At 35.2% G+C, this 14257-nt stretch overlaps 1 protein-coding gene across 29 annotated transcripts in view; it reads right to left on the bottom strand.

The window, feature by feature from the left end:
• Positions 1 to 14257, bottom strand: part of PPFIA2 (PTPRF interacting protein alpha 2) — a 531438-nt gene that overhangs the window by 101705 nt on the left and 415476 nt on the right. For all 29 annotated transcript variants that reach the window (XR_005218603.1, XR_005218602.1, XM_037848402.1 and 26 more), the window contains 2 exons: positions 6592 to 6727; positions 4079 to 4299 (listed from right to left, as the gene is read on the bottom strand). Coding sequence is in view for 27 of the 29 variants with exons in the window: in XM_037848402.1 (XP_037704330.1) it covers positions 4079 to 4299; positions 6592 to 6727 (357 nt within the window). In the remaining 2 variants the exon portion in view is untranslated. The remainder of the gene's footprint in view (positions 1 to 4078; positions 4300 to 6591; positions 6728 to 14257) is intronic.

Below are 14257 nucleotides of genomic sequence, written 5' to 3'. Positions count from 1 at the left end.
TGACCATCCCAGTTTAGCCCTGTCTTGAGTCTAAGAGCAACTATCAGAGCCTGTACCTCCAAATGGTTTGGATGATGAAAGCTTCTCTGAATGGTCCCTGCCACTTTTTCTCTGAACAGCCCCTTGCCTTTCTGTGCTGCATAATTTACTAGCAAGGCCAGTATCTTCATGTGTGTTGGATGATAGGAAGCTGCCCTCAGCTTCTCCAAACGGCCCTTGCTGCTTCTGCTTTTTGCACTGTATAGTTTGAAACTCTCAATTCCTAATACCTGTGGCAATGTCTTACCCCTCCGTTCTGGGTCACAATAAAGGCAAAAGCCTGGGACCCACATGCACTTCTTCCCCAGAGTACCCAACGACCCTCACGGTAACCTAGGTTATATTAGATCTAGCCCCTCCGTCACCCTCATTCCCACTTCTCCTCATGGTGAAAAGACATAAGTCTCAAAATAGGAGAGTCTGTACATGAGGTCAAGTGAGTCATGGTTTGATGGTAGCTATGGGGAACAAGAAGGACCTAACCCTGCTCCTCACCTAAGGTATTCATGGTGTAAGGGCATAAATCTCCTTCCTTCTTGAGAGAGCTGAGCCGAAGGGGAAGTGCCGACTTCAGAAAATAACTAGGTATTGGTTAATGCAAGGCAATGACCGAGGTACTCAGAGAAGAGATTGAGGGAAACAGGAGAGTTCACTTCCAGTGAGCTCAGTCAACGCTTTGGAGAGTTGGTGGAAGAATGATGGGCTGGGTAATGGGCAAGGAAGCCTAAGGCATTATGAGAGTGATGGTGGTGTAGGGAAATGCTTTTTAAACTTTAATGTGTGCACACACAGTATGAGGATCTTGTTCAAATGCAGATTCTGATTCACTAGCTCTGGGATAGGAAAGGTGATTATGCATTTCTAGCAAGTTTCCAGGTGCTGCTGCTTGTGTGGACCACATTTTTAATAGCAAGGCTTTAGAGAACTAAAGGCCTGGAGGACCCTGACTTAAATTTACGTATATTTATTTTACTTATTTACATTTATTTACTTTATATTTTAGACATTGATTTTGAATACAGAGATAAAAGTCTTGGAGAATTTTCCTCAAGATTATTGAGAAGTGTGGGCCTACTCTATGTCTACTTTTCCAGAAGAAATATTTGTTGTTGGCAAGGAACCACAAAATTTTAACTTTCTAAACAATATGTGGTGGGATAATTTTTTGAAACAACATGCTCATAGCTAAGACAGGAAGAAAAGGTATAGAAGATAGTGGGGCTTCTCCCAAAGATTATAAAAAAATTTCTTGGTTGGTCAAGAAAATGAGGGGAGACTGTGATTGTAGATGCTGCTGGGTCCTAGAGCAGGGAGTCCTGTTTCCTGTCTCCTGGGCAGTACTCTTGGAAGACTGAGGAAGGAGAGATTTCAGAGCAGAAAGAGCTTCATACAAACTGGCAGAAATTTTTGTGCCCTAGAATGTCTCAGAATTTGAAAAAGTAAAAGAAGGAAAGAAGATGGGACTTGGAATAAATTAATTTATCTTTCTCTGCCTGGATAGGCATTTAAAATAGAAACTGGGTTAACACACTAGATTTTTGGACTGATATTCATTATACAAAACAAAAGGCATCAGAATTTTTCATTAGGTGCTTCTCATAGATATGTGAATTCCATAAGCAGAGTAATGTGAATTAATGGGAAGCCCGTCAGCAGAACCATAAGGAAACACGGTATGGCTTTTTTATGCCTTCATCTTTAGTGCTACCGTAATGAGAAGACAGAAGGAAGCCACAAGTAAAGGATGAAACACGGGCCATAGGCTGGGTTAAATTACTGCAGCCTCTAGTAGCCTTCACTGAGAAGAGGAGTTTATAAAATGGAGATGGGACAACCCAGCTAATCAGTCAGTGCACACTTTTTAACTGAGTGAGGAACTGCCTTCAGAATCCTTCGAAACACGGTGTTTCAGAGCATCTGATAATTGATCGGAATTGGCATCAATATCAAAGTCTACTTTGCCATTCTTTATTTAGAGTTTAACGTGTGCCCCTTTCATTTCTCTAAGGAAGAGGTCAGTTTTTAAGACCCTTTCTTATTTAAAGTAGTGGAGAATTTCAGAAAATTCTTGATATTAGCAAAGTAAGCATTACCAAAGATAGTATGTATAAAAGCTAAAATAGAAGTTCAAGGTTTCTTTTCCTTTTCTCCTATAAGCCAAATCACTTTTTGAAAAGGACTCATACTAATATCTAGTAACATCTTGGAGTATAATAATAGTGGGTTTTGGGGAAATAATTTACTCCATTAAAAAATCACCTCTTCCATATAACCATAGATGCCATATTTTGGACTTTTAGATACTTTTTAGTTCCCTTCTAACGCTAAGAATATATAATAGTCAATGGGAATAGGAAAAAAAAGTAAAATGTATGCTTTCACTGGTTTCATTGAAATGGAGTGACAACCTCAGTTTATAAACGGTTTCCAGTAAGTGCTAAACAGAATATAATCTTAAATCATCTGCCATTTTATTCCTGTTTTGTTCCCAAATTTAAAAAGATATGCATGGTTTTAGAAGAAGATCAACAGATTTAGCTAGGGCTAGAAAGAATAAATGAAGGTATTGTTTAAATGGTTCATCAGTTGGAAAAAATTGCGTTAATAGCTTCCTGCTTACGTTAATAGTTTCCTGACACAGTTGGACTCTCCACTGGGATTACTCAAGTTAATTATACATAAAGGTTGTGGATGCTGTTGTGATTCAAGAAAGTATGTATTAAGTTAGAATTGAAATTATCATATTGATAACATTTTTCAATATTTGAGATAATTTGTAGAATTTCAATTCTAAAATGACATCTACTCTTTAGAAATCATCTATTATAAGGATGCTGTGCAGTGATAATACATTTTTTCATTATCTATTATGAAGTAATTCAGTAACAGACTATACCACCAACATATTTTATTGCCTCTGGAATGATAATGTAATAAAAGCACTTGTTGGGTTATAATACTAAATTATGTCTGGTATAAATATTCAGCCTTTTATATTTAAAGAATGCAAATACATGTTGGTCCTCATTTGGTTACTTAGAAAATTTTCACACTTCCTAACAATGACAAGGGATATTTATTGATCAATCTGAATAGCCATGAACTTGAATGCTAATGAATACTAATGTGTGAAACTTTTATCCTTACTGTTATAATGAATATTAATTAACCAACCGAAGAAATCTAGATTAGAATTAGGTTTCAGTATGAAACACAGTACCAAGCAGACTCAAAAAGCAAGTTCAGTCTCTGGTGAATACAATTAACTAACCATAAATACTATGATTAAAAACCATAATTTTCCATGCAGTATATTCCTATGGGAATTTAATTTTTATTATTAAGAAGAGTGGTTGTAGTACATTTAGCTTATCACTTATTTAAAGGTATTAATTTTTTCTTTGTTTTAAATCTTAGTGTTCCTGGCAGAGCATAGCGCCCTATCTTACTTTTAGCATATGCTCCATAGGTGTTGAATGAAAAAATATCTGATATTTGTTTTTTAAAGGCACTTAGCATGAATAAACTTTGAAGAAATACTTTTTCTCTGATATAATGACTTAAAATTGATAAAAGATTCATGCTAATATCTGACTACTTGAATACATTAACTTGAATGCCATTTAGTACCTTTACGGCAGTGTTAAATGTGCCTTACAGATGCACCTCATTACCACAAGTTTCTTTCATTTAAATAGCAAATTGTAACTGAAAAAGTGTTTTAAAATTCACTGGAGAAGATTTATCACCATTACCTCATTTTAAATATTGTCATTAATATCATGGTTGGTAAATGTTCTATATATGTTCCTAACAAAGGCTGCCTGATTGATTGCTTCCCACATTTTATGGAGATTTACAAATCTCCTGGAGATCTTGTGGAAAGGCATATTCTGGTTCAATATCTGTGGGATGAGTGTCAAGATTCTTTATTTCTAACAAGCTCCCAGGAGTTGCCAACAAGGCTGATTTGAGGACCACATTTTGAGTATCAAGGTCTTCTAATCCCCTGAAAAAAATCAATGCTAATGGGACTCACCTGATCTCTTTGTTGATGGCATCCAATTGTTCCTGAAGCATCATGGCTAGAGTCTGGGCATCAGAGTGACCACTTGGAGAGAGAAGATCCATTGAACTAAAAATGGTTTCTCTGTCATCATCATCAATATCAGACATTTCAGTGTCACTTTCAAAAGGGTGGCTGCTGAGCACTCCAATTTGTTGAGTTCTATTCCATTCATGATCCCCAAGAGATTTCACCTGGATGGTAAATGAACAATGTACAATGTAGACTGTTTATCACTGATCACTTTGAAAGCACTGTTCTGAATAACAACAACAACAAAAACCATGCATGCTTTTATAGCTGACCTGGCAAAAACAAAACCAATTATTGCCATTTTAATTTAATAATTAAATTATTATCATTTAATTTAATTCAATTAATAGTTCCTTGACATCTTAAGTAATGGTAAGTACTGTCAGCATAAATATCAAAATTTTAATGGAAATAAAAATGATAAACTTCCATACAATTTCCAGTGCAACTCCAAAACAACAATTACTTAATGCATCTACATTTGTAACATTTTCCCTCATTTCCAAATATAACAATCTCTCTTCACTTGTATTCAAGAATCCTCATTTCTTATATGAATTAGTCTTACACTTCCCTGAGACCACAAGTCTTATCATACAGCAAATTACAAAAGAATTCTGTTTCCAACATTCATTTGCATAGATTCTAACAAGATATTATTTAAAATGTTGTAAAGTTGCTCTGGTCACTTGAAAACTGAAATTAAATGTTTTTTAAGCCCAAGGCATGCTAGTTTACATGGCAATGCTGTAAATGATGTAATAAATCCTCTATGTGAATGAGTGAGGGTCAGTGTTTTTCAGGCTGTGACCTGAAGGTAGGAGGGAGTCAGCAGCAGGGGAAGGTCCTAGAGTTCTCTGTTGTTTGAAGAATTGGTTTTAATGTTTATGATCAAGCAAAATGACTTATTTGGAGGAGCACATGATATTGCCCTGTATATTGAGTCAAGATTTAATGACAGGCCTAAATTAGCATTTGTGCTACTAATTGTTTTGTTACTGAGTAGCACCAATTTATTTGCTGTATAATAATGATGAAAGAACTGAAATGGACTTCATTTATTTTTTATTTGTTCATTTATTTATTCATCCATTCAACATATATTAAATGCTCACTCTGAGGGATTAAATTCCATGTGGCATATTGGTACCAATTAAAAGAGATAAAGGGTATCAAAGCCCTTTATACAAATAAGGATAAGTAAATTAGGTGTTATTTTGCACAGAAAAAAGTGGTTGGGTAGAAAAAAATATAATTAGGGCACAAAGGAACTATACTACTTTTCTATAAAATGTAATTACATACCTAAGCAACATGAACAACCTGGAAATTTTGAGTGGTTGGATTAAAGGTTGATACTGCAATTTATCATACATAGTTTTCTATAAACACCAATAATTTATATACATTTTCCATGAATTGTTTTTAAAACACTAATTGTAATTAAAATATTTAATTACTCTTTAATTAATAATATGAATGGCATTACTTAAAAAAGTCCACTTGTTTGGCTATACAGCATAATAGTTAAAATAATGGAATTTAGAACCATGCAAATGTAGGCTCAAGTTCTGACTCCATAACTGCTAGCTATGTAATTTTGACCACCTAAACTTTTTAAGCATTGCACCTGTTTGGATCTAATATGCCCGCAGAAAAGCCATGTTGTTTTAATCCAGTCTTGTGGGGCAGACTCATGGTGGGTGGAATCTTTTGATTAGATTATTTCTTTGGAAGTGTGACCTCACCCATTCAAGTTGGGTCTGAATTAGTTTACTGGAGTCCTTCAGAGCGCTGAGAACTGACACAGACCCACATGCTTGGAAATGCAGACTGAAAGACATTTGGAGATGCTAAGCTAAGAGATGAAGCCCAGAGTTTGCCCAGAGTAGCTAATTGAGAACCCACAGATGCTTAAGGAGAAAGCCACTGGAATCAGAAGCTGCAATCAATACTACCCTGAAGCAAAGGACCAGCAGACACCAGCCACGTGCCTTCCCATCTGGCAGAAGTGTTCCGGGAGCCATCGGCCTTTTCCTCAGAGAAGGTTTTTACCTCTTGATCTCTTAATTTGGACATTTTCATGGCCTTAGAACAGGACATTTGTGAACTAACAAACCCCCATTGTAAAAGCCAATCCATTTCTGGTACATTGCATTTCCAGCAGCTTCAGCAAACTGGAACAAGCATCAATAGTTTTATATCTAAAATTATTATTAAAATATGACCTACTTCATAATGTTAAGTGGCTAACTGTATGGGAGATGCTTAGTTTATTTTCTGGCACATAGTAGGTGCTTTATGCTTTATATTAAGTGTAGTTTTAAAAATATAAATATATCACATGCCATGCTTGAAACTAATGAAAATACTAGCACTTTGTATTTTCTTAGTGTTGAAATACAATAGTGCATTTACTAAAACTATCAAAAAGTTGAACTAAAAAGGTTAACCTTTGGCTCATCTCTTCGCACACCCATGCGGCCTCTCCTTGGTCTTCTTATTACTTTAGTGGTTCTGTAGTCAGACTGGCTGTCCACTAGTGAGCCCACTGAATACCGCAACTCAGCTGAGGAGTCTAGGTGCGTTCTGGAAAAAAGAAAAACATATGAAATATATCGAATCTCACAAATCAAACTTAACAGCTAATCGCTGTCCAATGCTTAATTGGCAATAAAGCATAAACCCTAAAGGAAATAAAACTCAAGAAATAAAATTCATGAGTTGTCATGAATTCTTTGATGCCTCTCCAGATGACACGTCAGAAATTCCAGGCTCAAACCCATTCCCTAAGATCAAGTGCATGGTTTCCTTTTAGAATATACTTAAAACCTTATTAGCATTATCATTTTCAAATGTGGCAGTGCAATGAAATGTGTTGATCGATAACCATGATCCATTGGCTTAAATTCTGGCAACTTTATTTAGTTTGAGCTATTTAGTGGATATCCCAATATTTGCTATTTATTAATGTATTTGTTTTAGATATTTCTCATTAAGTCACTGAAACATGAATAAACATTTGGGGTTCCAGATGTTTTCAAAATTTTAATATTTTTGAATGAATTTATTCACGCTTATTGTCTATTTCTCAATGTCAATTTAGGGAATCAATAAAAAGCTTACAATAACATTGACCAAGGTTAATAATCTTTCTTTTCAATAGAATAGGGTGAACCACAAGAACAAATTTTCAGCCTTTGATAAAATGGTATTCCAAAGAGATGAAAAAAAAATTTTTCATGGTCAAATTTGATTCTGAAATCTGCTTGGAGGTGAAATGGTTGGAAAATTTCAATTGGAAAACATCATCACACTGGCTTTCAATAAACATGGTAATAAAGTATTCTGTAATCTAAGTGCAAAAAGTTTTCCCCAGGTACATTATTTATATGTAGATTTACAGCAAATTCAGCTTACTACTGTATTAATGGTGATGATAATAACAGCAACAACATTATGTCCTATAAAATGAAATAACAGATCAATCATCAGTAGGAAATTTGCTTAAAGCTGTGTTTTCTGTTGAACTTGGGGGCTCCTGCTGATCCACTATATTCTCTCCCTTAGTTTTGTTTGTGAACAAAGGCAAGCATTTCTAAATATCTGACAAGGATATAAAAGGTTAGATGAGGTCTGGGTTTGCAGCAATAGAAGACACTGACCTTACTTTTGCCAAATTGGACATTAGAGCAAATGAACTAAGGAATCATGCCCGAAGAAGATGACTATTACTGTTCTTTTTGTAAGTAACATGAGGCTTAATCAAGTAAAGTGGTTTTGTTTTGGAAAAGCCATATCTAAAAGCTAACCACAGGAATGGACATTTGCACACAATGTTTATAGCGGCATTATTGATGATTGCCAAGAGATGGAAACAGCCCAAATAGCCATCAATAGAGGAGTGGATAAACAAACTGTGGTATATGCATACAATGGAATATTACATAGTTGTGTGACAGAATAAAGAATTATTGGTCTCACTAATATGAATTAAGTATAAGGAGCAAACTCTGAGAGTTAAAGTTGAGAACACAGGTTATCAGGAGATAGAAAGATGGTGGAGATACTAAGAAGGTACAGATTGGGCACTTGATGCTGAAAGATTACAGAACATTCAAAAGGATTGATTGTAAAGATCCACAAATGGATAGCACAATACTATGTGATGGTAGCACAATATTATACGTATAATGAACAAAACTGAGTGTGAGTATGGTTGAAAGAGGAAGGCTAGGGGCATGTATGACACAATAGGGAAAGATAGAGGACAAAAACTGGGAATGTAGAATGTAGCGAAACCTAGAGGGGGCAATGATGGTGATTAAATGTACAGATAAAGAAAGTTTTTACTTGAGAGAGAACAATTGAATGTTACCTTTGCAGGGTGTTAAAAATGGGATGGTATTAGGAAAAAATACAATTAATGCAAACTAGGGTCTATGGTTAACAGTAACACTGTAGTGTTCTTTCCTTAACTGTAACAAAGGCAGTATACCAAAGCTAAAAGTCAGTAAGAGACAGATATAAGGGAGGGATATGGGATTCCTGTTGTTGTTTCTCCTTCTTTTTCCTTTCTTCTTCTTTTTTTTTTTTATTTTCTCTTCCTCTTCTGCTTTGTGGAAGAAATGGAAATGTTCTCATACAGATTGTGGTGATGAATGCATAACTATGTGATTATACTGGGAACCACTGATTGCACACTTAGGATGGATTGTATATGTGTGAATACAACTGTTTGAAAAAGAAACAGAAGGAGACAAGAGCTGGAGAAGATGTGGAGAGAGAGATATACACATTCACTGTTGGTAGGGAAGTAGAATGGTGAGCCCCTCTGGAGGGCAGTGTGGTGGCTCCATAAGAGGTTAAATATAGGGTTGCCACATGATCCTGCAAACCCGTTATTAGACAAAGACTTGGAAAAACTGAAAGCAGTGACACAAATAGGCATTTGCACATTGGTGTTTATGATGGTATTATTCACAATTTGCAATGGATGGAGGTGGCCTAAGGGTACATTGACTAATAAATGGAAGGGTGAACCACAGTGTATAAGTACAATGGAATATTGAGCAGCTGCAGGAAGGAATGAAATTATGTGGCATGCAACTAGATGAATAAACCTTGAGAATACTATGTTGAATGAAATAAGCCAGAAACAAAAGGACAAATAATATATGGTCTCACTAATATAAACTAACTACAATGAGCAAACTCTGAGAATTAAATTTGAGAGCATAGATTATCAGGGGATAGAAAGTGGGCAGAGATTAGGCAATCGATAATTAAGGAGTACAGAATGTTCAAATAACGCTCATTATAAAGGTTCCTAGATTATAAACACTTACAGCCATCACATCTATTCCTGAAATGTTATTTCTAAGTTCTGAGATGCTGTACTCTTTGTGTATAATCTGATAGTTCCCTGGAATATTGGGTATCTGGGTGACAGCTGAGACTCAGGGTTAATAGTTCTGTAGCTCTGAAAGCCAGCATTACTTCATACAGCAACTGTTAAAGAAGATGAAAAAGAGATCAGACTTCAATTAGAGAAATGAATGAAATGGACCTGGTTAGGTCTAAGGTAAACCAGAATACAGGGCAAAAGATGACATTGCCTGTATTTTAAAACTTCAACTTCTGTGTGAGACCAAAGGAAGAGATGTTTATTTGGTCCAAAATTTAATTTTTCTAAATTATCTAATTTATCCTGTCTGGTCAGTTTATTTAAACAACCTAATTACATGGAACCTAGAACAGGGAATGAGATCTTATTCTGTACAGGTAAATGTAATACCCAGGTACATCCCAGGGTATTTGGGGCAGAAAATAAAAAATAAATAAATAAATAAAAAACTATTTGCTAAGTCCCCTTGAGGGACTGAGGAAAATATGGAACTGTTAAGCTTCCCAACCTGGGGAATTACTGATATTCTCTCAAGCATTAGGGACTCCTAATTTAATAAGTCAAGCCCTCAATCTTGAGACTTGCTTTTATGAAACTTATTTCTACAATGGTGAAGCTATACCTGCTTGTAATTATGCCTAAGAATCACCCCCGGAGAACCTCTTTTGTTGCTTAGATGTGGTCTCACTCTCTAATTAAGCCAACTCTACAAATACACTTACTACCCTCCCTGCTATGTGGGACATGACTCCCAGGGGTATAAGTCTCCCTGGCTATGTGGACATGACTTCCCAGGATGAACCTGGCCCTGGCATTGTGGGATTGAGAAAGCCTTCTTGACCAAAAGGTGGAAAAGAAATGAAACGAAATAAAGTTTAGTGGCTGAGAGATTTCAAATATAGTTGAGAGGTCACCCTGGAGGTTACTGTTACAAAACTTTAGCCAGTTACTGCAAACTACTACCATATGCCAAGTCCCAATGAACAGCATTCCTGAAAACCCTAGAGAGGGCCCTTGGCTCTATCTAAGTCTCTATAAAAGTTTTTCTTAGTAAGTTTATTCTTTCAGAAACTTTTGGCCTCCAGATTGATCCTATGCCAGATAATCCCTGAAACCCAGAGGTACTAGTCTCTGCAAGAATATCAACAAGTTTCATTCCACTACCCATAAGGTCAACACCCCTTTCCAGCACAAAGATGTTTAAATGGTCATTGCCTAGATATCCCTGAAGACTGAGAAAATGATCAAATGAAAGGAAGGAGATGTAACAGAGAAATTCAGATTTAACAAATAACTGTGACTACTGACTCACTTTATAGATACTTCTTTTTAGTGTCTATTGTTTTAGAATAGCCAGAAGGAAATATCTGAAGTTGCTGAACTGTAATCCAGTAGCCCTGATCTTTGATAATGATTGTACAACGATATAGCAAAAAATAAATAAATAAATAAAGTTAGTTGCCCTTGTTTGAATGGATCTACTTTTGGATGTTTTGTTCTCTTCCACTGATTATACATATACACACACACACAATACTACACTGTCTTAGTTAACCTACCTCTGTTGCAAGTCTTAAAATTGGTAGAGTGAAATACTAGTGGTCAGTAAGTGGGGGAAGGAGGAGAGGTAAGAGCTATGGGATTTTTGGGGTTTTCTTTTTTCATAGTATTTGTTTTTCTGGAGGAATGCAAATGTTGTAAAAATGATCATGGTGATGAATATTCAACTAGCTATGTGATGATACTGTGAACCAATGATTGTATACTTTGAATGGATTGTATGGTGTGCACATACATCTAAATACAATAACACTAATAAAACAAACAAACAAAAAAACTGATCAACCAGGCCAAACACATAAATGGCACAACCCTCAGACTCTATCTACTGGGCAGGGGCTCTAGGTTTCATGAAGACAAAGACCCGGTTTTATTAACCCTTGTATCCCCAGGGATGTGTCTGGCACATGGAAGTACTTGATAAAACATCTGGTAGATTACTGAACGAATGAAATAGATTGGAATACAGTCCTAAACTATCTCAAGCATCTCAAGTTACTGTAGGTGCTTGTTGCCCGTGGCTGCTAAGGTTAATGTTTCTCTGGGCATCAGAGTGACTTGCAACATATAACTCATCATTCTAGGAGGGTTACCTCATTGTTTTATCTCCCAACTCCAGATCACTCACAAAAAAGTGAAATGAAACACAGATGGGGTCACATTAACCATCTGCATAAAACTTTTCAACGCGTTCCTAGTTACTTAGTCTAAAGACCAAGCTATTTAACTTTCCTTACAAAGACCTCTACAATCTGGGCCCTTTTTACTTTCTAACTTGATTTCTAGCTATGTCTCTGCCTTATTCTCTCGACTTCAGCTGTCCCGACTTTCAGTTCATTCAATAACTCACATTTTCTTTCACTTCTGAGGATTTGGACATGCTGTTGTTTCTACATGAAATAGTCTCTTCCCATCTTTCGCAGGTTAATAGTCTGAAGGTCTTGGCTAAAATACCCCACCACCATACACTTCTCTGGCTCCTAGAACTCCCCCTACTGCAGCACCCCTCAAACCAGCATTCCTGTATCCTCCATTGGGAACATGTGTTTTTCATCACCACTATACTCCCAATGCAATACTGTTTGGCAGACAGAAGGTGTTTAACATATTTTGAAAGGAAAAAGACTTGAACCAATACCAATTCTAGAAAAAAACATTGCTTGTACTTCATCCAAAGAAGTTACAGCTCATCTCTCTTCTTTCATTCAGCTCTCTGAGTTCTCTAGTAGGAGGAAACAGAAGCAATATTTCCATACTAATTCAATTTTAAATCTTTTTAAGTGTACACTATTTTAAGAAGATTTTTAAAGGTCTAAATAAGTTACAGAACACTATGGTTTCCTTTAGGCAGTGAATCACGTAATTTCTCCTCCTGAATCTCCTTTCACTCTCTGCATATAATCTCATAAAAGCACTTCCATGGATAAATCAAATATATGCTTTTTTTTTTTTTTTAAACATAAAACCTGTTTTTGGTGCCTCTGCTTCTTGGAATGTTCTCCATTGTTATTTCCACTTATCTAGATCCTACCCTTTTTCCAAAGTTGAGCCAAATCAAGCCTTCTCCCGCCATTCTGGAACTCATTTTCTTTCTTCCAAGATGAGATGCAAGTAGAGAATATGAGTTACTGATATTCACCAGCCTTGGCTCATATCCTACCACCTTCCTACTTGTTAGATAAAAAACCAGTAGATGGAATCCTCATAAACCTTTTGTTTTCTTTATTGTTTGTTTCTTAATTATGTGAACAGAGAAGCATGGACATTCAATAGATAATTTTGGTTTAATAAATATTCAGTTATCCTGTAACTTATAAATTTCATCATTTTAGCTGTCATAGTAATTCCTGCAATATTTTATACTTGTAACATGACTTAATGTTTACAAAGCCTCTTTGTTCACTTATCTCATTTGATCGTCAAAGCAAGCTTATAAAATAGGCAGGAAAATACTATTTAAATATAGTCATGTAAAATATATATAACTAGAATCTCATTAAGAAAAATGGGTTTTTCCAAATCAAACACTACCCTGTGTGTCTGAGACCTAGGAATTCAGGTCTTTTTACACTTGGTCCAGTGTTCTTCCCTGGACCAAGTGTATCAGGGAATAACTGGTCTGCATGTAATTCCTAAATTTCCCAATAAGACTGCCTTGTAGGTAAACATTGTAGGGCTGCCCATTCCAGGCACAATGATGACTTACTGTTGTAATGAACATGTATATACAAAAGTATAAATCTGTGTTTTTTAGATATAATATCAAAAACACAAGGAAGTGGCCATTTGACCATATTAGTATATATATAATTTTTTTATTAGATAATGCTCATCCTATTAATTCCTTTAATATTTTTTTCTGCTCTTCTACTCCTCTTTATTATTATCATCATCACAATGCAGACACATATCTCTGAATGAATAATTTCAGATAGATTCATAAATTAAATTTGAGTTAGAAAAATAAGCATAGTTTTCTAAAATAAATGACTTACATATTTAAAAGTTTTTTGGGCATTTTTATGCCTCCAGAATTCTGTTTATTATACTAAACTCAGATAGAAATGTTCAAAATACTAAATATTGTTTTTATTAATACTTAGTTTTAAAATAGTATAAACTCCTATAGGTGTTTTTTTTTTTTTTTTTTTTTTTTTTGGATTTGTGTATTTTACTTAAACATCAGAAAAAGGTTTTGCCAGATATTCATTCATTCAACAAATATTTATTGAGTGCATACTACAAGCAGACACTGTTTTTTAGGTGCTGAGATTATAGTAGTTATCAAAACACTCAAACATTCCTGCCCTTGTGGAACTAACATTCTTAAGGTATAAGACAGATAAATGGACTTGTAAAAGTCCAAGGTGGTCAAAAGTTTCAAGCAGCTGATATTATTCTGTGTTTAATATAAATGGATTAATTGAGTGTATCTTTTCAGGGTTTCTTATCAATTGTAAATAAAAGATCCTAGGCCCAAAGCAAATTATATGTCAATTATTAAGATTACTGTCTCTATATATGATACATTATATTTTATATATATATATATATATATATATATCATACATACATGTATGTATAGTAACCAATCATCCTATTGTTTCTTTTAGGTTGAGATATTGAATCAAAGTAGATGAGTATAGCTAAAT

Source organism: Choloepus didactylus, chromosome 8 (genome assembly GCF_015220235.1).
Source record: "Choloepus didactylus isolate mChoDid1 chromosome 8, mChoDid1.pri, whole genome shotgun sequence".
In the NCBI taxonomy this organism is placed as follows: domain Eukaryota; kingdom Metazoa; phylum Chordata; class Mammalia; order Pilosa; family Megalonychidae; genus Choloepus; species Choloepus didactylus.
The sequence above is the reverse complement of the archived record's forward strand: the minus strand, read 5'-3'. Positions and strand labels throughout refer to the sequence as shown.